This window comes from Brienomyrus brachyistius, chromosome 7 (assembly GCF_023856365.1).
Source record: "Brienomyrus brachyistius isolate T26 chromosome 7, BBRACH_0.4, whole genome shotgun sequence".
NCBI lineage: Eukaryota > Metazoa > Chordata > Actinopteri > Osteoglossiformes > Mormyridae > Brienomyrus > Brienomyrus brachyistius.
In genome coordinates this window covers 18,886,919-18,914,488 of record NC_064539.1, presented here as the reverse complement: position 1 = coordinate 18,914,488, position 27,570 = coordinate 18,886,919, and the positions used below count along the sequence as shown (strand labels likewise).

Below are 27,570 nucleotides of genomic sequence, written 5' to 3'. Positions count from 1 at the left end.
TATATTCCTGATCATTAAAAATCTGAATATAAAATAGAAATGATGCAAGTTGTCGTATACTTGGGTCATTACAGTATATTTGAAGAACTTATTTAGCTTCCTTAATTGAAGTAATAAGGGTTGTCAATACAGCGTGACTGAAAAGTAAGGTTTGATTTATTCATTTTGTGAAATTAAGCATCGATGTCCTACTCCAGTAAAAGTCACGTGATACTTTTTTGTCCTGATTGTGTGAAAAAGGGTTAGAAATTAATCTTATGTCGGTTGCACATCCATACGTATGCAGAGCCCAAAACTGCTCATTGCTTGTGTATTACTGTGGCCCATTCATGCTGAATCGAAAAACAGAGGACTTCCGGAGTTATGAGTGCATAAATGTAACTTTACACGTTTTACCCTGAATCTCGTGGGCTCTGCAGCTGCCCTTTTCCCGAGCCAGCTGGCAGGCCTGTGGAAAGGCTGAGGAAACGCTCTGAAAAATATTGTTCATATAAAAACCATAGCGTGTTACATACAAAGTCCATGATATCTGGGAACGATAACATGACAGCATGTCATGGTCAGAGATGCACCCTGACTGGGGAGCAAAATTAGTGGTTATTTTACTACCTGGCTATATGCCTGATCAGCAAGACTTCGGAGGGTTCAAATCGCTTATTTTTACTATGCTGAACTATAGGTAAACTGTTGTAAACCAATAAATTACAATCTAAAGTGACTATGCTTCTGTAAGTAAATATGAGAGGTCTTCAGAAAAGTAGATTGGTCTGAAGAATGAAGAGTTATTCAAGTTGTTTTTAAAAAAAAAAAAAAAATTTTTTAAAAATGGGTGGTTGGAATAAATATCGATTTTTAATTCATTCAGTTTTAATGAAGAACAACGTTTCTGGGGAAATAACAGGAGTGATATCAACAAACAACCAAAAGTTAACATTTCTAAGGTTGGTTGAAATAGATCTGTACTGTAGATGCAAGTATTATAATGTGCAAGTATTATAATGTACAAGTATAGTATCTGCACATTTTCTGGGTATAAATATTTTACAGATACTTAAAGATATGTGAATATTAACATCATGCATTTTTGTAATTATTCCTTATTTTCAATAGAAGTAGAATGTGTGTATCTGACGTAAAATCAGTTTAACAAATGAAGAATAGATAGTGTTCGAGTGCCAGTAAATGGTGTCCATTTTCAAAAAGACTTTTGTTTTGTAGACGAAATGAGACCATGAAATTGCTGCCATGTCTGAAGATAGCTTGCGGAAAACAATAAGGGGGGTTTCTCTGGACCTCTCTGATCCAGTGACAAGCTGCTAGAATGTGGGATTGTGGCCATGAACTTCTTACCTCGCTTTAGTTCTTGCGAATTCTTTGGGGAAAGTACTTCTAAATGAAAAACATTATACAATGTTACATCAACAATCCCGTAATTATTATTTCCCCGCATGTATGCATCTGGATTCTGTGCGGTTGCAGTGGGATTATTTGCTGTAAACGATCCAGCTCACCAAGGTTAAACTAGATACTCTGCTGTGAATGTCTGTATACGCTGGTCATCCAGACACCTGTCTCAGGATATCACGAGTAACTGCACCATAAGGCCCTAAATTTGCCTTTGCTCTTTTATGTCTCCTGAAATAGATCAGAGATTCCTTCTTCGATTTTTGCATTATAGATTAGGTGTCACTCAAGAAGTTACTTGTTTTTTTTTCTGGTGAGCAAAAGTTTACAAATTTATTATTATTATTATTATTATTATTATTATTATTATTATTATATATTTCCCCCCCCCCTAAAAACGATTGCAGTAGAAAGACTTATTGAAAGCATTGAATGTCTTTTCTTGTTAGTTTGGTTTAGTTTGTTATATTGTCTCTTGAGTCTCTAAACGTGTGTTTTGCAGTCTCTTCAAACAGCATTTGAATTTATAGCCCAGCATTTGCATTACAGATGTTGCTGAGGGAGTCATTCATGTACTAAAACTGTTTACAGTCTGTGCTTTTCTCTACATCTTTTGACCTGCAAGGGCTGTGTGGCTTTTTTTGATTCTTGGTTAATTATATCCTTGTACTACTGCTGACCCTTAATTTCTTTAGTGTGGGCATTTTAGGTTAACATGCAAGCTCAGCATCTATATAACATGCAGTAATTATGTCTAAAACTACCCATTTTGTGTTATTTTCTTACTCTCGGCTTTGCTTGGTGCTTCCCATGTCTGCTTTATAGATTGGCTCTGCCACGGAGCCTTCTCATTGGCTGAGGAACTTTTTCATTATGTGGTGTATGACTTGTCCTGCATGACGAGAAGGGCCCAAATGATCGTCTAATATAGGGATACCGTTCTTTCCATGTTCTGATTTTCTGCCGTATTCTTAATCTTAATTCAAATGATTTAACATACAGTTGCTGTGTTGCCGTTGCCATTTATCATTATATTGAGTGGTAATGGAAACATTCGTGTGAATATCGAGTAAAATTTCATGACGCTCCCCTGACGCTAATCATTAGACAGGAATATGCAGAAATTATTTGTTAGTAATTAGTATAAGGGCGTGGGAACATAGGGGTTAGTTGTCGTGTCCTGGATGAGCATGACGCATGGCAACATGGAGTGTTGGAGCCACTACTAATTAAAGTTCCAAAAGCGAGTTGAGGTTATAGGCAGCAGTCAGTCCGAGTGAGTCAGAGGCATCTCCAGGCGCTGAATTCTGAAGCTGACACATGGTCACCCAGCATGCACTCCGACAGCCCCTCCCACTTGTAATGAAGCACTTTGATCCTGCATAGTCTCTCGGGCTAGGAAGTTGGCGCGTGGCCTGAGTACCTACCAGGAAATAAAAATCTGGGACTGAGGAAATGGGTGTGGTAATGTGCATATATACATACCTACACAGGAAAGGAATATCACGGCTGAGACGATTGATGATATGATAAAAGCATTAACTAAGTGGGATATGCTGATACATGCGAGTGGTTTAATATTAACTGATGAGTATGACATTAAAAAATAGATATTATCTAGGTATTAAGTCATTAGACACTTAATAATAATGAATTTGAGCTTTGGGAGTGGTTACTTGATTAATCCTTAAGGTTCTGGTCTTCTAATCCAGTCTGGCATGTAAATTAGCACCTGAATGGGGGCAACTGGGCAGCGACTGCTTGCCCCACATGGAGCAGAAGAGGGAGGCAGTGAGCCATTAAGCTTGGTAACGGGAGGTAATCGACCTCCTGTATTTCCTGTATGTAAGGCTTATTACAGCCTCACGTGCTCTTTGTAAGACCTGTGACATGCATCGCTTGGGAAAGTGCTAAGTCTTATAATTCCCTTTTGTGGAGTTTGTTCTGCCAATCTGCAGGTCTTGGCAGAGGAATTTGTGAATGGGAAGGGCATACATTATGGGAGCAGAAATGGCTTTTCGTCTCTCTATGCATGACGAAAAGGTAAACGTGCTGTGCAAACCATTTAATGACTATTAAATAAAGGGAGGCAGATTGCTGCATGCACTATGAATGCTTTTATTAGCAGGTTATTCTTTAATAAAATTTCATACAACCTTACCGTTTACCTGCTAAAGATGCTCACCTAACTAAAGATGGCACATTATGTGGATATAGACTCAGCTTCTGTCTTGAGAGTTTAAATCAAACACGCATTTCCTATTGAAATTTTTGGTATAAAAATGCAATACATTTTATATAAAAGACAAAAAGTGTTTCCTCTACATTTTGATTGACCGTTTGAATTGTGGTAGAAAGCAACAAGCCAAGAAACGCAAGTCACATTACCCAGTGGAGAATGTTGCAAATGAGTTCTCTTGCCGTTGCTTTTCCAGTATGGTGAATGGCTATCCCACACCATCAGAATGGGAGGTGCCACGTCTCACCAGTGCAAGGCAATTCCATTGACTGTGTTCGATTTGGGGGGGAGGTGGGGGCTTAAAATCCCTGGTATTAGTGGACCGTTTTGTGAAGGCGATAAGCTGGCCCTGTAGTCTTAAAAATCACTGCCAGATCACACGGCCAGTGATAAATGTTGAGTTTTCATTTATCAGCTCGGCAATCTATGCCTGTTTTCTTGTCATGCAGTACCTACTTGAAGTGTACCACCTTGGCCGTGCGCCAGTTATTTGCTAAAAAGAACATTAGCATTAAAATGGCACACATGCATGAATGAAGATTTTCACAAAGGAAATGGGAAGTCTTATAAAACCACTCGTCATATCACAAGCTTTTGTTCTGGTCTCTGCTTGCATGCTGTGGACCATAAAGTGGAAAGAATCATGGTTTAGTATCTCTATATGGGGGGGGGGGGGGGGTCAGAGGTGATACATACGTTCCGTTTATTAATCTTAGAATTTCAGAAGTATTTAATTTGTGCCACACAGGATGAACAATCCGTGGGCATTTTCCTTAGAGAGTCTGTTTTCCATGAACTTGGAATTTATGTTTGGTTCTTGTCGTCAACATGTCGAATACAGAAGAAATGGCCGGGATAGAGAGAAGACTGACTTCTGTGAGGGCCTAATCTTCATGGCCAGACGACTGGGTTAGAGAATCTGAGACGACAAGGCTCGTGAGGAGCTCGTGCTCAGGAGTGCGATGCCTTGCATGTCATGGCACGTCACTCCCGTGACCACCATCAAAAGTATTTGCCATTTGTGGCCTTCTGTTGGTTCACTATTCATTTATACCACATTGGATCGACTTAATTCACATCCCACATTGACGAGTCTTGCCTGCCCAACACCTGTTAGCAGTTTGTGGTTTTGTCCTCCTCTGACCTCAGTAGGTAGACCTACTCACCACGGCTGACTGAGCAATGTGCACCCCACAAACCTCGTCGATGCTCTGACAAAGTTGTCTGGCCATGGTAATCAGTTTGTTGACTACGAGAACCAAATATTATCTTATCTAATTCTAATCTATGACAGACTTTGACATGCGCCATTTTTACGAGAGAGTCATCATTATTTACTTCACGTGGAGATGGTTATAATGGGCTCATGGGTATACATCACAGTTTGTATAAAATCTACCGAATATCAAAATATGTTGAACCTTCTTGGGCATAATAAACTACATGTTTTCTTGCAGGTTTATTTTCTTTAATGTTCTCTGAAGGTTTACATTTAATTTAACCAAATAGCTTTCGGTAATTGTTCAGTAGGTACTTTTAAATATAATTTCTGCTAGATTTGTGGTTGGGTTTTTGCAAGACGAAGTCAGCTGATTTGGTTCCCTTCATGCTTCTGCAAAATCTGCTCTTTCTGTCACTGTCTCCAGTGTAGGAGGGAAATATTCCCCCTCTGTGACATTCTCCGCTCCTCTCTGTTACTCTGTATCAGTGTGTGTTCTTTTTGCAGAGGAAACCTCACAGTGCCTAAAATCCAAGAGTCCAATATGGCATTTGGTGTCCTTGGGGTGTTCCTGGGGTTACTGCTGGAGGTATCAACGCACGGACCCTCCAGTGTTCCCAGGATGTCATGGAAACATCACGGTAAAAAGAGAACGATCTGGTATTTTCCTGTATGAAATATCTATAATGAGAGATTGGTACAGAAGGAAAATAGAATGACTGTGATTTATTTTTTACAGTGTGCCTGTACACTGGGTTCAGCAGTCATGCTTTTGTGCTTCAGCTCATTAAATGTGATACAGCTAATGACATGCTTCTTGGTTGAGATGTTTTTCTTAAACTAGCCAAAAAGGTTCTCACACACTTGGTTAAATGTTATAACAGTGCTGGCTGTTAGTCTTTGTCTTTACACACAGAACCACACAGCAACTCATAAAGCAGATCCTGCCATAACTCCGTTTTTGGAACAAATTTATAATTTTTATGTTTTGATTATGAGGTTATATCTTGCAACTAAGAATAAAACTACCGGTAAATGTCCTATACGAACAGCTTCAGTCTGAGTGATGCGTCTGTCGGCGGTTTACATGCGCGTTTGCAGCTCGGGCTTTTCGCAGCTAATTTCAGAGACTGCTGCTTACCGTTCATTCAGATGAGAACTTTCAGCAGGTTTGCAGTAAATCATTGTGATTTGAAAAGGGTATAATGATGGAGACAATCGCAGGCTGAATAGATGGTTATTGCCTGGCAACCAGAAGCACATGTGCAATAGAAGAGCTTTTGACCTGCCTTCATTTCTCTGAGTGTAGGGCTGCTGCTTATTTGTTTTGTTGTGTATTTTTGGGTGGGGGGGCGAAGGTTATTTTTGTACAAAGTGTAAATATGCTGTGTGTAAATATTTCATTCTTTTATGAAAACTTTGAATTGATTTATTTCTTTTTTCTTCTCCCCCTTTCGACAGAACTTGATTTAATAGAATTCTCGGAACCGGGGATTTTTAACTATTCCACCCTTTTGTTGAATGAAGATGGAGCGGTGCTTTATGTGGGAGCACGGGAGGCTGTATTCGAACTGAGCATGAGAAATGTGTCCGTCAAGAAAAATAAGGTGCGATTACACTAATATTAGTATACGAAATGAACATAAATTTTGTCAAGCAGTACTTTTTGTCATAGTCATCTGCAGTGCTACATCACGCTGCAGATTATACCTTTCAAGTTCTTCATGTGTATAAATTAAAAAAAATTATGCATATGGTAATACTGGTAGTCAATCAAGAACTCTTTGATTTTTATTGACATCTGTTATGAGAATTTTATGTACCATTTTTTTATTTCAGGTGATCTGGAAGGTGCCAGACACGCACATGACTATGTGTATCCAAAAAGGAAAATCTAAAGAGGTATGCAAATGCAGGCAGGTTTGAAGAGAAGTGGCAGTGGTTTTAATGATGTGGTCTTTTTGCTTTTTACTGATAATGTATTCGAAATAGTATGCTTTCAGTTTACATGGTCAGTACGGTGGGTGTGAGAGTTGGTTAAAATATGAAGTAACATCTTAAGGGTGTTGTGTATTTGTATATCTTGCAGACAGACTGTCTTAACTACATTCGCGTTCTCCAAATGCCCGATGACAGCAGCCTTTACGTTTGTGGCACACATGCTTTTCAACCTGTCTGCGACTTCCTGGTAACCTCCTCGAGAAATTATCCTAGATGGCGTTTCCTTTTACTCTTGAACATTTCTCTCGAACAGTCCCCTCTCTCTCCGTTGTTAGTCTCTCAAAGATTTTAAATTGCAAGAGAAACAAGAGGATGGCAGAGGAAAATGCCCCTTTGACCCCGAGCAGAGCTTTACTACGGTTATGGTTGGTAAGTTGCTTTCTGTGTGCCAGCTTAGCTTGTTTTAATGCCTGCAATGAAAATGTGTCCGAGGCAAAGCTAATTGATGGGGGAGACGAGAAAACAAGGCAAGCCATTGTGTTCTCTCTCAATCTTGCTAGATTTTCTTGGGAGGCTTTAGAATATAACTAGTAAGTTCTGTATATCTTATTTTTAGATGGAGAGCTGTACTCTGGAACGGCATACAACTTTTTGGGAAGTGAACCAATCATTTCCAGATATTCTCATTCTCAAAGCCTGCTGCGCACAGAGTACTCAACATCCTGGCTGAACGGTAAGAGGCCTTTCCATGAGTTAGGGGTGTGAATTTTTAAGTGAGGATTTTGCCGTGGGGAATATCTCAAGGCCTGCATTTATACCGATGTGTGAGCCCTTGCAAAGTGTCTCCTAGTCTTGGCTGAATCCCTACTGCAGCTTTGTGCACTGATAGGAATGGGAATTAACTGTGTTTTCTGCCTTTCTGCCTAGAGCCCAGTTTTGTTTATGCGGATGTTATTAGGGAGGGAAAAAACAGTCCGGATGGTGATGACGACAAGATCTACTACTTCTTCACGGAGGTTTCTGTGGAGTACGAGTTCTTTGGCAAGCTGCTTATACCAAGGATAGCTCGGGTTTGCAAGGTCAGGACGGCTCACTGGTCATATGCCTTGCTCACAAGTCTTGTTGGTTACCTTTACACAATGGAGAAGTGTGTATATTTCCACATGTACTAACGACGATGATAATTTTATTGTATACTCTATTATAATCTGTCTGACTTGCCCATGAATTTGACTTAGACTTAACAAACGGAACGTGTTCATAACCTGGGGTCTGCCCGTATTTACCACTTTGCCCATTGAAACTTATCTGGATTTCTCCCACTGTAAAAATCATGAGTGATCACTCCTTCGTCTCTAATGCTTATCCTGTCGGGCCGTTTATTATGATAAATATAATAAACTACCTTGATGCCTGTTTATGGCAGGGTGATCTTGGAGGGCAGAGAACATTGCAGAAGAAGTGGACGACCTTTCTAAAGGCTAAATTGGTCTGTTCCATGCCTGAGCTCAACTTCGTTTTCAACGTGGTCCATGACGTGTTTATCCTGAAGATGGACGACTGGAAAGAAAGCATCATTTATGGTGTTTTCACCTCACAGTGGTGAGTAGTGTCAGTGTGAGAATGTAATGAAGGATGTTGATTTAAATTTTTTTTTTTCCTTTCTAATGGAACATTTCTTCTGAATCAGGGGAAATGTTGGTTTGTCAGCAGTGTGCGCATACAACATGTCAACAGTGGAAGATGTGTTTTCAAAGGGAAAGTACATGCAAAAAGCGACTGTGGAGCAGTCCCACACAAAGTGGGTGAGGTTTAATGGAGTCACTCCAAGCCCTCGTCCTGGGGCAGTAAGTGTTTCATGCATTGTGATGTTTAACTATAATCGTGCTACACAGACACACACACACACACACACACACACATTCAGTAGCAGTAAAATATCACTCCACAAACCAGCTTCATTAGCAAAATGATAAGGCAAAATCAGGTCAACAAAACCTTTTTGGGGAGGGTCAATATGGCTGTAAGCCACACAACTTGCTTGTTCGTGCATGGTGGAATACTCATTAGCAAGAGTAATTATAGTTTCAGTCAGTTTTAATATAGCCAGGTTGCTACGCAGCTCATGGTTATCAAATGATGTTAGTGAGATCGGTGAAATGAAAACAAGATGATGAAAAGCTCTTTAGTGTTTCCTCACGGGTGTCTGTGAGGATTTTTATTTTTTTATATGGAGACTTCATGAATCTATCCTTTTTTTTTTTTTTAGTGTATCAACAATAATAATCGAATGCAGAACATCAACAGCTCTCTTCACCTGCCAGATAAAACGTTACAGTTCATCAAGGATCACCCACTGTTAGAAGACCCTGTGCTTCCGATAGGGAACGGACCCAGACTTATTGCCAAGGACGTGAACTACACCCAGATTGCCGTGGAGAGGGTGCAAGCCCTAGATACTAACCTGTATGATGTCATCTTCACTGCAACTGGTGAGTTACTGTCAAGTTTTGGTATTTTGGTTTGTATTAGTAGTAAACTTTTTGTTTTGTGCATGAACGGTGTTGGATGTTTCAGGCCCAGAAGCTACAAATCCAGACCTACATTTTATTTCTGCCAATCAGTTGAGCATAAACAGTCGCAGTCACAGAGAACTCACCTGGTTGGTAGAAATAAAATCTTGGTCTGGATTTGTAGCTTCAGGACCTGAAATGCCCAACGCTGTGTAAGAACTTGGTTGATTTGGTAACGTGAGAATGTAACTTTGAGCTTGTGAAATGTTGTGAGATGCTTTTTGAGCATTTTCTGAGTGTTTTTACAGATCAGTCATTTTTTTGTTTGCCATAGATAAAGGATTCTTGTACAAATCTGTAATTTACGGGAATGAGGTGCATACTGTTGAAGAAGTACAGCTTCTCCGTAATTCTGAACCCATAAAGACTTTGCTGCTTTCTTCTCAGGGGGTAAGTGAAAATGTTACTTTGTACGGTTTTTAAAAACGTTTTTGTACTATTTTAATGTCGGTCTTCCTTTTTGATTGGGGATTAAAATGTACGGAACATTGTGGAATTTAAATTATAAGTTCTTTGAAGGTATAGACTGTGAATTTTAAGAATGACATGTATCAAATGAATCATTAACATGCACGGTTCATATTTTGCTGATTACCAAATGTGAAATGTGGGATTATTGAAGTGGAGACACTAAGTCTGGCTCAGAACGGGAACCAAAAGTTGTCTCTTGAGAAACGTTTACTCTCTTATTTTTTTCCTGGGGTATATGCCTGAAATGTGTTTATCAAAAAATGCTGAATTGCAAATTCTATTTGCAGAGATTTCTGTATGCCGGCTCTGACACTGGGGTAGTGCAAGCCCCCACCGCCTTCTGCGAGAAGTATTCCTCTTGTGAGGACTGTGTTCTGGCCCGAGACCCCTACTGTGCATGGGACACCGACGCCGTGGCTTGTGTCAACATATTCCAGGAGCTGAACACAGCGCAATGGTATGTTTCTTAATTGAAGATAAAACATGATGGAAAGTTAGATTTAACCAATCAATTTACAGTTTAGTAATGTGACTTATTTCATTCCAATTAAAAGAATAGTATCTTTACTTTTGATTCTTTGACACAATCTACTTTTTGGAAAAGCTGATGAAACCCTGGTTATTATAAGCATTGCTATGTACTAAAACATATATTTTATAGGAGCCTGGTGCAGAGTCTTAATGGTGATGCTGACTATTGTCCTAAAGGTATGTCTTCAATTTTCGTTCAAAGAATACAATAGATTTTAGAAAAATCACGAATATAAATGAAAAGGTTTTTGTAAATGTCTTGGTATACAAGACAGGAACAGATGCCTTGTCATCAGCAACAAAACAGGAATACGATTTTATGAGTTGAAAAGTTTGTTCCTTCCAATACTGCTTTTTGAAAGTCATTCTAATAGATGCTCTGTGTTCATGATTTCTCCCTAGCAGAGTGTAATATAAAATGTTTAAAATAGGGCTGTGAATCACTATAATACAGGGGAGGCCAGTCTCATCCGCAAAGGGCCAGTGTGTATGCAGGTTTGTGGGATAACCTTCAGGTCAGCTGTTCAAACCCAAACTACAGTGTTTTCTCTGATTAATAGTGATTAATCCCACATATTATTAAAGCTTATAATACTAAATATTTATACATTGAATATGGGTCATTGTCTCAGACTCATTACTGTAACATTAATTTTCACAAATTTTTTTAAAATTACTTTAAAGACAGACTGAAAACATACAAGGCAAATGTCGATTATGCCTCTAGGGTTTTGTTATGTTACTTTTGTTTAGTACAGGAATAAGGTATTTTGTCAAGCAGTGCAGGAGTTGCTTAGATGAGGGGAAAAAAATTACAAAAAAAAAGCAAAAATACACATCCTGTCATACAACTTGATTATTGCCTGTAACCACAATAAACAAAGTTGAAAAATTAACACAACTTATTAATGCATTGAATTTCCAAACCCATATAGTAATTTTAATATGATTTTATGCATTTGTAAAATGCAGAATATCTTATTCATTTGCCTGCTGTTTCAGTAGCTATACACTTGTGTACTGGTTGTATTTTTTTTTAAATATTTATAAATTAAATTAGCTTTGCCAGCCTTGATCTTCACTTGTTGATTGTATTCATATTATCTGTATCTTGACAGTGGCAGGTGGGATGGAAGGTTAAGGGGGGAGGGGCGGGGTTTATACATCTTACATGACTGGCTGATTAACTGGGACTTCCTTCTCTCTCCCCCATTCTACAATTCTTTCACCTTCTGGCGCTCATGAACACAGTAAAGACGCTCTCCAAGGAGGAATACCATCGCGTTTCAGTAAAGCCCGGAAGCTCTGTAGAGTTATCGTGCCTCATCAGATCTAACCTGGGACAGGCTGTTTGGAAGGTCAATGGCAGCATGTTAACCGACGCCTCCAGGTTCTTCTTGATGAGCGAGAGCGGCTTGTTGATCTACAGCGTGGCTTATGAAGACCAAGGCCTCTATGAGTGTTGGTCCATAGAGTGGGGCGGGGGGCGGAATTTTACCCGCCTGGTCGCGGGCTACGTCTTGACTTTGGAATCTTTCACGAACGCATCCTATTCCGGCACTTTTAGCTCCAGTGCAGTCCATAAGTCTACTACAGCTACTGAAGGTAATGGCGAGTTTACGGGACCTGCGTTAACCACCGCTGCAACCAGCATTACTACCTTAATCATGGCACCGCGGCCTGCCACATCACTAACACCTTCACCCAGCAGTACGGTTAAGTTTTCGCCGAAGCATTTCTTCCCCAGCTCTGGTCCTCCAAACCTGGCAACCCATGACCTGGAGCCACGTGACCCTTCTGCCGAGTACCTACTGCATGACAACGGCAATGCCCTGCTCTTCCTCTTCCTCCTCTTCTTCCTCCTCTTCCTGATCGTTGTCAGCTACAACTGTTACATGCAGTTCCTCCCTGCTCCGTGCCTGAAGGTGCGAGCCGCTCTGCTGGGGGGGAAGAGGAAGTCCCAGCCGGAGTACGCAGCCTGCGAGGCAGGCTTGATGGAGCACGTGATGGAGAAGCTGGACTCCACGGAGCAGTGTCACCAGAATGGAGCTCGGCAGAAGGTTCTCAGGGACACAGGCTATGAAACGGAGCCAGACTGCAGTAATGGCAACACACTCTTGCCAGAGTGTACAGATGAGGGTTTATCTGTAGACAAGCCCTTTGATGTTGTTTGTGAATCCCAGCCCATTGAATATGCTGATGCGGATGCTCCATGTTGATAAATACTTGCATTACCCTTCAAAAATTGTTGTAAATTTTAATGTACCTAATATATGGGTTCCTAATATCTCTCACTCTCTCTCTGTCACACACACACACCACACACACCACACCTACAGATACAGCCACATACCTACATGCATTTCTGCATGTAGAAAATAATTTCATGAGTCCTGGTAAGGACTTTACTGTATATTTCACTACTTTAAATTGGTTTTCACACCACTTCTGATTAAATGTCAATGGTATGCTAAACACTTAATTTCTTTCAGCGAGGCAAACGTATTTTAAACCAACATTGTTTATCAGTAAGTTCAGTTTTTATTCCAAATTGGAAACATAGTTTACCAAATTGGTAAGTTGGTGGATGTTTACCATATTGAAGTTCTGTAGTGTTTTGTTGTATGGGGAAGGAATTACTTCAAGCTGTCTGTGTACTCAGAATGACCAGTACTTTAAGATGACTTTTATGTAGGCTGAATGCTTGCTATTTTTTTCCGTTTTTATTTTTGTAATTCTCAGGGATCTGATGTACTTGATCTGTTATTTTCTGTTTGTGATTCACTAAACTGTTAATTCAGAGCCGCTGAAGTGCATTTGCATATTCTTGAGGTGATTTAGGGCATGACTTAACATATAAAGAAATAATGAGTGTAGAAATATAGTATTATGCTGGAGAAAAGTGACTGAAAAGATTTCTATTCCTGTGAAAATGAAATCTGGAATTTAAATGCCCAAAATCCCCCCAAGTGACATGTAACATACACATTGACTGCCTTGGAGTTGGAGACATTGCATCACAATGCTTAACCATGTACAATGCTTTTTGCTGTTGTTATAACCTTTGCGTGTTACTGTTAGAAAATGCTGGACGTGATTGGTCTAACCAAACTACTGGGCAAACCTGTCTAACCACGACACGAGGTTCCAGTGTATTGATCTAACATTCCAGAACATTTTTTTAAAGGACCAATAATGATGTGAGTGAATATATGATTTAAGTTTTAGTTTAAGATCAAGGGTAGGCAACCCTGATCCTGGAGTGCTGGTATTTATCATCGTACCTGATGAGTTACTATCTGCCTGACGTCAGGTGTGGTTCATCAGGTAGGATAGAAATACCTGCAGGATGCAGGTCCTCCAGGATCTGCGCTGCCTCCCCCTGATTTAGATCATCCTGTCCTTGTAAAAGGAAGGACATTTGCTCATGTGTAGTGTGTGGGTTGATCCTTCTGCTTGAGAAAGGCAGCCTCGTCAGCCCCCTTGTCCTCCACTCACCGCTCCTTCCCTTTCTGTTTCACATCCTTGTGAAGTTCATGACCTCTGTCCTCAGTGCACTTTCCTGTTTCTCTCCCATTTTGGCCCCCGCACCACCTCCACTCCCAGCACCCCTTGTATCACCCTCTCCTGTCGACATCTCATCCCTGTCAACTCCCAAGGACCTTCCTTCCCTCCCCTCCTCCTCCTCTTCCTCGGGGGTGCGGTTGCTGCCCCCTCTTCTGAGTGACCAGGCTGTTGGGGTTCATGCCCAGGAGGCCTTCCTGCTCTTCTGCCTGGCCTTGGGTAAGTGGTGTCTGTGAACACCCTCTGCCCAGCTTTGTTTTGCATGCAGCCCCCCCCAGCCACCCCACCCTATCCTCCTCTCCCACTAAGGAGTCTTCAGTTTCTCAACATGAGCCTGTCCCTGTGAGCAGTGCTCTGCTCTCCATTGTTCTTCATCCTTTTTCCCAGTTCGGATGCAACAAGACTGAACAGTTAACTCCACACGGACTAAGTCAGAAGAAAAGACCATACTTTTATTTTAATGGTTCATAGAAAGTATAATTGAAAAAGCATGGAATATTTTTATGAAAAAAAACATGTGTGTGTTGTTTTAGTATACATGTCAAATCCTTTCTTCCTTGCAACCTGCCTGACCCATAAAAAGTTAACTCTGCTACAAATCGTACCACAGCATGTGGTGTACAGTGTAAATATTTGTTCTGTATATTTTGCAAAATGTGTATAAATCTTTAAACATTTTTTGGATTGGTTTTGGTAGTAGGACAAATAAATTTTGTAATTCCATTTGTGTTAAATATTGTTTATTTACCGAGTATCCCCCTTTCATCAGATATACTAGTGCACAGGAGGAAGAGTATCACAAACAGTGCAGAAAGGTGATGGCTTAACAATAAATCCCCAATACAGCAGACAATGGTTTTGTAAATTCAACAGATGTTTCATCGATGTTATGCTTATAATATAATGTGGCTTCAAAATGTAAAATCACAAATTAATACGTTTTCCACTATTGATTAAAATGAGAAATGTGGGTGAGATGCCTCTTTACACATTTTAATTTTGGTTCTTAAAATAAGAATCATTTAATTATGTCCATTTTAGGTAGAAAAAAAAAATCCACAAATTATTACATTTTCGAATACACATTTGGAATCTGTGAACTGAAATGTTCTTACATTATCATATATATTCATATATATTCAACAATTAATCTCCTCTGTGTAAAAGGTGTGTATATTTAGAAATTTGCATAGAATCTCTCCCTCTCCCTTGTGTGCGACTCAAGCCGCTATTGCAACCTTGGGCTTTAGAGTAAAGTGACTATTGCCGCTAGTAAAATGAGTTTTTATAGGTGGTGAATCTCAGAAGGTTTCATTTAATAGACCAAAAGAGAGGGGAAGGTGCTTTTTTTTTGGGGAAAGGGACCACAAACACTCCAAGAGCCACTGTTACACGACGTGTTCTGAGACTCTTAAAAGATTAATTCTATGTTGTATTTTTCTCAGAGCAGGTTTACACATTGTTTGCATTTTCTTTGCTATAATCATATCCTAGAATTTCTTGAACAAATACAAACCAACTGTCCAGTAAGACAAACTGCATATTGTCTTAGTTTATTTTTCACTGAGTTCACATATCTTGTGCCTGCTTGCACTGTGAAATGATTTTTTTTTCCGTTATACAACATAACTAGCAAAATACATGTAATTTTAAATGCACTTTATTGGTGCTTTGACTAGCAAGCTAGTTAAAATAAAATGTAACTTGAAGTCTTGTTTAATTTTTTTTCTTGTTCTACATTAAAGATGGAATAAATGCTGATAGGTGTTGGTAGTGACGCACAAGTAGTGACTGGCTGTATCAGGTGATTGGTTTAGGTCTGGGTGTTCTTTCAGTACATTCACACAATTCTCACATTACATACTTCGATGGGGCATGAGAACTAGAAGGTCCTTGTTTGCTGGATGAACTGAATAAGACTTGGACTCAGCTTGTCAGGAAGTACTGTGTGTAAAATGTGTGTGAGCTGGAACATAAATGAAAGTCAAAAGGAATATCTTTTTTTTTTTTTAAATAGTACAAGTTTACGTTTTCAGTACTCACTGATACTTCAGGCCGACTTGCAGTAGGCAATGGTTCTTCAGTGAAATTACTTGCCTTCGATAAGAGCTACTTAAAATCAGAATTCACAAGCTAGTCTGTATAGTTTCTATAAAATGAAAAGTATAACAATACAAGTGTCAGACTATAAAATTGCGAGCGACTACTTAGACCAGCTAGCAGCTTCAAACTAATCTGGATTGCTGTCTCTAACTTGTTAAATGTTTGTGTGTTTGTGTGTGTACGTGGCCTGACTTCCTGGGATAGGCTCACTGCAACCCTATACTGGATATGCAGCAAAGGATATATGAAATTAAGCATCAGTCCTATTTTTAAGCGCTGTTTATTCTCCAGGTCCGAGTGATCTTCACATTCACTGGCAGGTGAACGGGCAGAGGCTGGAAGCACCTGTCAAAGAGTACAGGCACAGTGTGACACAGTGGGGCGTTTTCCTGAGCAGCTGGCTAAGGCAGGGGGTGCTGGAAAAGGACTCCGAGTTCCAGTGCACTGCCACATCCCATGTAGGGAATGAAACCTCTAAAACTGTCATCAGCCTCAGCAGCGGAGGTAGGCTGACTCTTTATTTGAATTTATTTGTATCATATCAAACATATGAAAATTAGGAACTGTTTTCTGTGCCAAATCTAGGCCAAGTTCTGCAAAGACTCGCATAATGGCCAGTCATGCCTAGCAGTTCAAAACTTCAGAACTGTCTGTTGGTTTTTTTTTTCTTGTTTCCGTTTTATTAATAGATGAGGACAGTGGTCCAGCTAATTCCCTGACCCAATGGAAAAGTGCGCTTGCCCACCATGAAAAGCTGTTGCAGAGCTGGAAGAGAACTTGGGTATGCTCCGTTGCATTCCCCAAAGTCTGCTTTTTTTCCCTTTGCCACTCTGAATAAGCTCCTAAAAGACCTTCACATGCATGGCTCTGTTCTGTTTACGCATATGTGACTGATGAAATTTGCTGAGATTTAGTCCAGAGAGAACATTTTCCTCATAGCAACCTTTAGTTAGCATTGTTTATTTTACATGCTTTAAGTGAAAATCCAAATTACATCAGTATTTTAAACATTGCATTCTATCTCAGTTAAGCTACCTTGTGGTTGTATCTGTTGTTTTTTAGAACAGATTTTGGTTCTTGATTGTTGAAGTTCTCTATCTACCAACTATAGCCAAGCCCAACATGTTTCATACCAGGAAGATGGTATTATGGTGTTAAAAAAAAAAAACTCACGTTTATATGATTTTCCAAGTTGTTCTACAGTTTTGAACGAAATAAGGTGAATTTATGTCGTATGTCGTATGTTCTGCTTCTTCAGGAAAGCTGTTCAGAAGATGGCGTTCTCTGAACTGGACACCGTGTCATTGCGATGGCATGTCAACCTGTGTCGGCCAGAGGTGAACCTACTCTGATGGTCACTTGGATGATTCTGCTGGTCCAAGATCCAACTGAAACGAGGATGGAGAGACACCATAATCTAGACGCCACAGCCGGCTGCACTGCTCACACAGGCTTTCCTGTATCTTCGGTCATACTGCAGATGGTTTTTAAAAAAAAAAAATGCCAGGAAAGTCCATTTTGATAAATGTAAGGAAATGTTTTACTGAATGAAAGGGTTTATGCAATTTATAGTGAGTACATACTGCTTTAACATTTACTGATGACACATGTAGCATTTTCAGTTAAATAAGAACCATAGCAGTTGATAAAGAGATTTTAATGATTTAGTATTATTGGTAGGTTTTACATTTTGTCTTTAATTACAATTTTTTATTTATAACGTTTATGCAGAATAATTACATTTTGAAATGTCACTATTAATTGCAAAGACACATTCAAATACTGGTTTTTCTTCAATAGAAATGGAGATAATGTGATAATGTGTATTTGGACAATAGTGAAGAATATCTTAATGTGAAACAATAGAAATCAATCCATTCGTGTAAGTACTTGAAATATGACTATAAATGCATGATTTTTATATATTGTGCATTTATGATGACATTGTCTACATATTGGTCATTTTTCTGAAATACATTGCTGCATTTTAATATGAATTACAAAATGTTTAAGAGAAGTAGGTCCGATTAAAAATCACCTCATTTGGGGTAATAAGGAAATAGATGCTGACAATAAATTACGTTAAATTTATACCTCAGGTTGACTTTAAAGTGCTGTTAATGAATACTATTTCAATGAAATGCATTTCATTTTATGGGAAATTCCTGAAATCAGGAAAGTTCATTCATAGTCCTTGAAACTTCTGCTGCCTTAAGGGAAAAGATTTACAGTGTTTCTACTATTTGTTAATATTGATTGCTATTTACCAGTAAACAACACTTGAATATGAATGAAAAAAAAAAAAAAAAAAAAAAAAATATATATATATATATATATATATATATGAAATCTTTCAATGGACAGTGTACCATTGACACTTTGTATAATGGAATATTTTTATCAGACTTTTGTATTAGAAACAGCATTTTGCTTTTGAAAGAACGCTCTAAAGATGACATTGAAACGAAAGCTCTTTAAAAGTTAACGTTGTTTAAACTAGTGTGAAATTTTACATATTTATTTATGCGCAACTTGCGTGTGGAATCTGCAGAGATAATGCATGCACATGTATTGAAAACTGAGGGGCGGGTACTGATAATTAGGGTTACAAATAGGAATGCTTGTTATTCAGCTGTAGTATTTAAAAGACTTGTTACATACATAATACACGCGAGTTTGCATTTTATATATATATATATATATATATATATATATATATATGTATATGTATATATGTATATGTATATGTATATATATATGTATATATTATATATATAGCCAAAGTACAATGTTGTTATAAAAGGTAATAGAACATCATAAATGTTAAAATACTTTTTAATAGGTGAGCTAACAGCACAAATTGCCCTAAAAAAGTTGCACACAATCTCACTGCAAAAGATATTTGAATTGTTATTAATGATGTGCAAATACTGTGCTAGCATGGAGTGTTGTGCATATATGGATATGTATAAAACATATATAAACACAGATATTTAGTGAAAAGCGATTTAATAAGAAGTCTGCTTTTTGTCCATCTTTTAAATCCGTCTGTGTTCTAACTATTTACCCTGACCAGGATCTGGGGACATGGAGTCTACCGCAGGCTGTATAGGGCATGGTTAAAGGTAACAAAGATGCACACACACACTATTGCATGCTGTGGGCAATTTAGAGGCATATTTTGAAAGAGCAGGGGTGGTACCCAGATCTCATGGCTAAAATTGCCCACTGTGGCCCTGTCAGATCTGCCCCCCCTAATCTTCCCCTATATCTAACTGGTGAATTCTCTCCTCCCCCTTCACCACCATAGCTGTGTGGTGAGTGTACTGGTGCAGAAAGGCTGCCGTCACATCGTCCAGATGGGAGCTACCCAGTGGTGGTTGAAGTGGCTCCCCATTGATTCCGTAAAAGTGCTTTGGGTGTCTTGAAAAGTGATATAAATGTAACATACATTCATCCATCCATGTAAGTGTATGTCTTTGGATTGTGGAAGGAGACCAGGATACCCAGAGGGTCTGGATATTTATTTTCTGGACCAGAACTATACAGAGGTGGATAGGGGCTACACAGGGAGAGCCAGCAAACTCCACAGACAGGAGATGGGTTTGGAACCCCCAACCCTGGAGAGATACTGGGAGATGGATAAACTGACTTAGTTCATCACTAATGCTGTGTTCCATTTGAACTGGGAAGTTGAAGTTTCCTAGTTCCTATTTGGAATTTTCAACTGGAAAGGCCCCTGAAATCAGAATCCCAGTTGGAGGAACCTCTACAACCGCCATCTCAAAATTCAAGGTGACTCTAGTTTTATACCAGTTTTGGCACTTGAACTGTTTCTCATCAAATTGGTTGTACACACAGTACAGGGGGAGGGGGCAGTGAGGGGTGAGGCACCACCCCACCATGTGCCCCAGCATGCCTTTCATTTGCTGGGAAATGTTGGTGAAAAACAATAATCAATTGTTCCACATCATATTATTATGTTCAACAATGGTATCAAAGAGGAGAGGAGAGAGAGGTAAGCAGCATGCACTGGTTGCCACACCTACCACACAACAAACCTCCTCGGGGATGAGAACCTGAGTGTAGCCATGTGGCGGGTGATACCTCAGCACCACACCAGTCCAAATGGACCAGTGTGAGATTTTTTTCCAGTGGCTGCAGAGCCGATCCTGCTTGTAGGGCTGGATGTAGCTTAATGTCATACCCAGGAGGAAGCAACTGCAGGTTAAGGGCCTTGCTCAAGGGTCCAGTGCAGTAGAATCACTCTGGGCATTCATGGGATTTGAACCAGCAACCTCCCTAGCCTCAGAACCACCTCACCGTGCCACTGTATCAAAGATATCTTCTAATTAAACCCAGATCCGAATCATGAGAATGGATCTTGGAATGATGGCTATATGGAACTCTCCCATCCTAGTTAGTGAAAGGTTGAATTTCAGCTACAACTGGAAGTAGATCCACTACTTCTAGACAGTTTCAAGGTCCTGGAAAGGGTGCATGTCAAGTCTAGTATAGAATCTGTTTAGGTCTGTAGCCAAAATACAGTCGTGCATGGAGTGGGTAATCCTCTTCTCTTTGAAGTTTGGGGGTTCCTGCAAGCTTTTCCACACTAAAGATGAATGGTGGATAAATGTCTTTAAAGCACAAAGACTGAAATGTGTGAAATTTTATCCACATAGATTTAGGAATAATACACCTGAAAGTTTTGGAAAATTATACCATTTGGATCCACCCATCTTATTACTGCTTATACTGTTCAGGGTTACAGAGGGGCTTGGAACCTATCCCAGACTGCACAGGGAAAGTCTGGGGTACGCCCGCAACAGGATGCCTGTACCATTTTTATAACATAAAAAATCTTTCGCCTTATTCAGTGTATATTATGGCACCCTCTTGTGCCAAACGTTGTAATATAATAGGGTGAACTGGACAGCTATGTTCTGTTTTTATTAGGGTGATTTACTTGTTTATTAGTCTAATCGAATTACAGTTTACTTAAGTTTGTTACTTGAATTCACCTTACTTGAATTTATTCAGAAAGAGATCTAGCTTTGCACACAGGGATACAAAAATACTTAATACTACCGAAAACAAGATTAACCCAATTATATTTAACAAGGCATTTAGATTTTTTTTATCAACATAATAAAATCATTCATAAATGCAGGATTGGTAACTTTGCTCAGTTGGCTAACGTGAGTTTTTCAATTCGATACAAGTTTACACACATATGCACAAGTATTTACATGCATGTAACAGTTCTATTACCTTGTAAATAGTCTGTAGGGTTTGCAAACTGCTCCAACGCTTTAGATTATAATGGAATAATATAAATTTGCCGTAAAATATCTTGCATGAGCGTGAGTCTAAAAGCGTGCCATCCAGATACGTGACAGTTGATCATGATAATTAGTATAATAACGTCATAAAGCACTTTCTACATTGCAAGACATGACAATGTGAGGTTAATTACAATGCAAGTTAACCATATGAGGAAGCCTGGGTTCGTGGATAGCGCCCCCATCCGATTCTCTGCAGTACGACACCTCTCATATTCCGACATCTGCTGGTCTGCTGGTGCGCGTGACCGCATAATGTGTCTAAGCAAGAATTATTATATATACAGTATTTAAGAACGATTTTGGGAAAACGACCTATCATCAGTTGTTTTACCAGCAATCTTTCGTGTTCAGTGGTTCGGTAACGAAGTGAGATAATGAACTACAGAAGCAGTATTGTTTCTGCAAGTAATATTTAGCTGAAAAGGTGAACTCAATGTCTCGAAAACTCATTTACGAGACTTCAGACACGCCTAAAAACAAAAAATCTTTATCCTATTTAGCAAATGCCCACAAAATACTTATAATAGGTGTGCCTATAATGTAAGTTGTTTATTGTAATAAAACAAACAACATTATATTTGGTAAGTATAAAAATAATATAATTCATGTTTGCTAAGATAATAGTGAAAAGATAACGATAAACGTAATTTAGCTAACGATGTGTTCATAATGTTCACCAGTACATTTGTTTGTGAGACATTTTTTTGTTTTATCACTGATGCTATCACTATATTTTCCCTCTCGGAAAGTTTATATTTACATAGAAATTAAAAGTATGTAGACGACCTAGCGTTTATCGAGCTAATTTTGAATTAGCGATGCGAATTGTACGCCTCTGATTGGACAAATGTGACCACGTGACCCAAATTTTGAAACGGCAGCACGTATATCGACGCCGTTCCCGTGCGAGCTGAGGTAGCTATGCAAATTAATCAGTTTATAAGATTAAATGTATTTTATTAAACATGAAATTTGGGTCCGGCCGGTTCTGCGACATCATGTGTTTTAACGATGGGTCGCAAGGGCTTTAAACGTACCACACAGAATCATACATAATCTGATTTATCCGATGTAGTGGGCTCGTTTGCTGAATATACTGTATCTTACTTTACCATGCTTTATAAAACGCTGAGTAAACTCCACTTTATCTTCTGCGTAGTAAGTTAAAGACCGTATTAATGCAAGTAGCTGCCGTGCAGCATTTTATGTCTGAAATACAAACAATATTAACATAATGAATAGTGGCACCGCTCATTGTCTCATCTATTGTGCAGTGGATTCAGTTACACAATATCCAGTAAATAATAATAATAACTTGAATTGCTGGCCGACAAAATATATCCAAAAACTAAAACTGAACTGATGTGAGTTGAACTATTTAAACTCTCCTTTTTGTTATTCAATTGTTAATAATCAATGGAGACCCCTCGGAATCCATGTGGTTTAGGCGCTAAAATCATTGGTGAAGCCCGAAGAGGAATAGCGATGTATGGCTATTGCTGGCTGCTCTCATCCTGGTACCTATGGATGTTTGGCATGGTTGTCTTTACTTATATCACACTGTATCAAGGGTTTCTTGGACTTCTGAGTGTGGTTTACTCCAAGTGTAGTACACCTATACTCCAGTATTAAAGCTTCCGGTGTTTGGATATCCAAGTGAAAAAAACTCGCAGTGACAGCCATCTGAGCACAGCTGTGGTACACCAGAAAAAAATGTTAAAAATGTTCTTGAGTACAGCACTAACAGCCCTGTGCCTGTCATTTTGTCATCAGGTCTTCCACTAGAACAATCTCCCATACCCTCATCCCTGCCAAAGAGTTGCAAGAAATTGGAGACAACAAAGAGTCATGCCCACCGTCGAGAATGACAACTGAGTCATTCATCTTCCATTCACACAAACCTTTCATCTCTGCTCATTTGGTAAGTAGCCCAGTAACAAATCATTACTGTGACACCCCATTTCAGTAGCTACATTTTTTTTCCTTTTTCCTATTTTACATTGTTTTAATTTCTCATTTCTTTTATATGACTATTAAATGTCCATTGCTATTGCTAAGGTACTGCAAAAAAGACTTTGCATACACAGATGCTACCTCTTTAACTGTTTGATAATTAGTAATTTATGTTTAAAATGCTCTTTATTGTGACTGAAATTGGTTGAATGCTAGGGATATTTTGGGGAGATTAATTGGGGTTTCTTGGATGAACCTTCGATTTTCTACCTAAGAAATAATAGAAATGGTTTCTGGATATTGGGGTTTGTGCTGTTTGAGCTGTTTCTAGGAGCCAGTTACATTTGGATAACTGTAAAGGTGTTACAGTGTCTGGTGTGGTTTCAGAACTCCTCTCATTATGACCATCAACTCTAAAATCCTCTATAATCTCCAGTTCTCCCATTCAGGCTTTTGCCTCAGTCTGGCAGTTATAGGCAAAGTAATATCAACTGCCTTAAATGTTGAAATGGCTGGTGTCATTCTGTCGGGAGGGCTGTCATGAGAGATGAGGTTCCTTTTCTAACCTGCCCAAAGTTGATTAAAGGTTTAAAGTGTGTGTTGTTTTGTAAATAGCCTTATTTTATTGTGGAACAATAAATGTGTAACTGTAGATATGAGTTTATTGTTTATTGCACTGCAGATGTCAGAAGTGAGGTGAGAATAGACATACAATGTGATGACGTGTTTGGACAGTAAGGCTACTGTTCGTTACTTTTTTTTTGTTGAAGCTGGTTGAAGTTGATGCTGGGTCATAATTCTCCTGAGGTTGGGATTGTCATGCCTTCGAAAATATTATATGGACTTAAACGCCTTGATGGATCCAATGTGTTGGAGCAGTCCTGTGGGTAAACCACTGGCCAACAAATTACACTGGGTTAGGTAACCGCATCTCAAATGGCAAAGAACAGATCTTAGGCAGAGCGCATTTGTCCAGTTCTAGTCTACTCACTGGAATGACACTGCACGCACAAAATCACATGCGTTTGATCCATAGAAATTTTTCCTTTAGTCCTGTTACAAATATAATGCTACAATCAGCATAAAATGTAGTATAGTTGTCCCAGACACACATCCATTGCTTACGACTGTGCGCCATCTACTGGTCATGGTACGTTATCCATGTTGCGTCGTTATTTCTTATACCTTTGTAAAAGTTTAAATAATTGCCATGCTTTTCAGTGTATTGTAGAGACAAAGTGCATTGTTGCTCTGAAAAAAAAATTATAAACTAATTTAATCTCAAGAATAATACTAATTTATATTTTTTAACGAAATAAAATTAACATATAGTATGTAAAATGGGTAAATGTTAACCCATTTATCCACTGATAAGTAAATCATTTACTGTGTTTTTTTTTTTAAATTGAACATTTCAGAAGTGATTTGAAAATAAAACATTATTGCTATTTGGCAATAATGCTATTACAGTTTCATATATCGAACAACCAAATATCTTCATTCCATTATTCCATTTCAGTCCATTATTAGTGATGCATTTTGTAACAGATGACAATGAGAACATAATGCCTTATTTGAAAATAAAGACAAATTACTCTAATAACTGAGAACTAATATATACTAAGATGTGAAGTACATTTGCATCAAGAACTGATTGATTTCCTAAATTTTTCTTGTTTTATAATTTGCATCAAAATGAGTTTTCTATTTCTGCCCATGATATTCATATGCATTGTGTGGGCAGGAGAGATTATAGGGGTTATGTGTTATGAAATTACCAAGAGTGTGATTTGTTTTATGAAAGAAGCAGTATTGTGATTTTTAGAATAGTTTTTTTTTGGAAGCAGGGCTACAGTGATCATAAAAATTCAAACAGGAATGGAGATAAATGAAGGATTTTGCAATAAACTTTAATAGTCAGTGATCATAGGTTTCTTAAGGTTTTGCATGACTAAAACGTCTATCAGCAGTAGCCTATTAGGCTATTACCGAATGGTAGTTTCCCAGTGCATTACGTAGATAAATCAGGTAAAAGCACATACCTAGACATGACATGTTACATCTGGATGCTTCCAGTGTGTCTTTCAACCATGAAAGATATTTGCCTGGTTTAGACTGTCAATCTCTTAAGCCAGCCCCCTCACCTCATTCTTGTTGCTATGCTGTATTTGAAACTATGGTAACCATAAAGGTGCCTTTTGGGAATGATCTTCCTGCCCTGATTTATCTCATTTCTTTGTCCAGTCATTAGAGATTTACTACTTTTGGAATCGAAACATTAAATCATTTTCCTGAGATTCCTGAACAGGATAAATGTCAATGAAATATATAATGTTTTATTAGATTTATTATTATTTCCATACTGGCTTGTTGTTGACAGTGCTACCAATTGCAGTCAAAACACAAACCATCCACAAGTAGATCAATGTTGGCTGCACAGTATTTTCAGGGTTATAGCACCTATGTACATTTCTTACAATTTACCCTGCTGTCTATTACTCTTTATATTTATATGTACTGTCTATATAGGTGTAATGGTTATTTGGAAGTGAGAAATTTCAATAGTGAATTATAAAGCTCTTTCACCACAGCTAATTTAAAATCAATTTATTCTTTCACTAATGACATCAGTTTCATTGTCATATATGTGATATATATTTTTTTTATAATTCATTTTTTTATAATTCACCTTTAAAAGTGAAGCAATTTAAATAGGGGTGAGTGGACATCTAGCATGTATGTCTCCATCATCATGCCATATCTATATCTGCTTTTCACAAATACATTTTGCAATGCATTGTAGCTATTTTGTGAGGTACTTGCTACAAGAATTGCACAATTTGAACAAAATTCAAAAGACACAATGGACCAGAAATAGAATATTTTGAACGCTGATAAGTTTTTTCAGTGACAGTGAGCTGAGTGACTGATTCCCATGGTTACTGACACAACCTTTAATGATAATCTGATAGCAATGGAGCATTATCTAAAAACAAAGCCTGAGTTTAAATTACCATAAACGATCTTGGCAGAACTGTATAGCTGTACAGTCTTACCATACAGCTGTATTGAGAATATTAACGAGTTACGACTGAAGGTTTAATTTGGCCATGGCCTCTTCACAGGCTGCTTTATAAACACCTCATACAGACCATTCAGCCACCTTTGCTTTGCTGGACCTGGTGCTGGGCAATATGCCTCTCCTTTCAGTCTTGCGGGTGTGCATTAATATGTGTATATATAACTATTGAAAAATAAATGAACCATTCTACAAGTAACAGATGTAGTACTAAGATATAAACATTTTAATCATTGCATCCTGTACACAGCAATAATTCTTCACTGTATTTTACTATTTTTGATCCTTTTATGTATTTAAATTGTAAAAATTATGTATAATGGATAGAATGATAAATATAATGACATTTGCTATACTAGTCCATGCCAAAGTCCCATTTGGGAATCATTTAACTGAAAGCTAAAAAGTATGTGCTCCAAATATCTAAAAAATTACACATTATTTATTTTGCCATATATGCATACTGCTCACATTTATGGACAGTGGCAGTGTGATATTTACAACGTCGCTACTCATGGTTTTCTGGTCAAGGCTTGTTTTTAGTAACTCCATTAATACTTACCAGCCCTTGCCTGAACCTCTCGTTTTCCCTGTCAATGGATGCTGAAAGTATCTATTATGGTGCAAGTCACGTTGTAGTGAGCGAGCAAGATTGCAGGAATTGTCGTCTTTGTTCAGTGATTGGCTGAAAGAAATGCTCCCCACACCTACTTACACTACACCCAGTCTTCAGCACTTCCCGCTGCCTTAATTAACTATCACTGGAGAGAGCTTGACAGATACTAGTCACGATTATGTAGATGAACTCTCTGGGCTTTGTAGTACTTTTTTTAAACAATAAATGCTGTCTTTTTTCACTTTGGACTAAAAACCATTTTTGTGTGTGCCTGTTTTTATTAGTCTGTTTTCTGTTCTATTTGTAAAATATTACCTATATTAGTAGTAATACACTGATAAGAAAATTTCTGGCTAATATTGATAGTCAGTTGGAGTACTATATTTTATAACTCCATATATCTTATATATTTATAACTTTAATTGCCTTTTTCAGTTACATATATCAAATAACTATTTGTGTTACTTAATGATGAAACAAAAAAACCTGCTATGGTGTCGTTGTTCTGTTTTATAGTGACAACTAGCAACAC

At 38.4% G+C, this 27,570-nt stretch overlaps 3 protein-coding genes across 13 annotated transcripts in view; 2 read left to right on the top strand and 1 right to left on the bottom strand.

Moving 5' to 3' along the window:
- Positions 1-18,143, top strand: part of sema4d (sema domain, immunoglobulin domain (Ig), transmembrane domain (TM) and short cytoplasmic domain, (semaphorin) 4D) — a 37,004-nt gene extending 18,861 nt beyond the window's left edge. For 6 of the 9 annotated variants that reach the window (XM_049019714.1, XM_049019718.1, XM_049019720.1 and 3 more), the window contains 14 exons: positions 5,370-5,503; positions 6,324-6,469; positions 6,702-6,764; positions 6,952-7,050; positions 7,139-7,232; positions 7,420-7,536; positions 7,731-7,882; positions 8,230-8,405; positions 8,494-8,650; positions 9,073-9,295; positions 9,651-9,766; positions 10,135-10,304; positions 10,509-10,555; positions 11,630-14,121. In XM_049019714.1, the coding sequence (XP_048875671.1) occupies positions 5,370-5,503; positions 6,324-6,469; positions 6,702-6,764; positions 6,952-7,050; positions 7,139-7,232; positions 7,420-7,536; positions 7,731-7,882; positions 8,230-8,405; positions 8,494-8,650; positions 9,073-9,295; positions 9,651-9,766; positions 10,135-10,304; positions 10,509-10,555; positions 11,630-12,597 (2,662 nt within the window). In that variant the 3' untranslated portion in view covers positions 12,598-14,121. Of the gene's footprint in view, positions 1-1,807; positions 3,448-5,369; positions 5,504-6,323; positions 6,470-6,701; positions 6,765-6,951; positions 7,051-7,138; positions 7,233-7,419; positions 7,537-7,730; positions 7,883-8,229; positions 8,406-8,493; positions 8,651-9,072; positions 9,296-9,650; positions 9,767-10,134; positions 10,305-10,508; positions 10,556-11,629; positions 14,162-14,329; positions 14,666-16,336; positions 16,550-16,734; positions 16,827-17,303 lie in introns of those variants that run through there. The other 3 variants (XM_049019721.1, XM_049019722.1, XM_049019717.1) reach the window with 3 other exon arrangements.
- Positions 1-27,570, bottom strand: part of bxdc2 (brix domain containing 2) — a 277,175-nt gene that overhangs the window by 32,725 nt on the left and 216,880 nt on the right. The gene's annotated exons all lie outside the window — the stretch shown is intronic.
- shc3 (SHC (Src homology 2 domain containing) transforming protein 3) overlaps positions 22,263-27,570 on the top strand; it is a 32,243-nt gene continuing 26,935 nt past the window's right edge. For both annotated transcript variants that reach the window (XM_049019729.1, XM_049019727.1), the window contains exons 1-2: positions 22,263-22,305; positions 23,164-23,311. In XM_049019729.1, the coding sequence (XP_048875686.1) occupies positions 23,255-23,311 (57 nt within the window). In that variant the 5' untranslated portion in view covers positions 22,263-22,305; positions 23,164-23,254. The remainder of the gene's footprint in view (positions 22,306-23,163; positions 23,312-27,570) is intronic.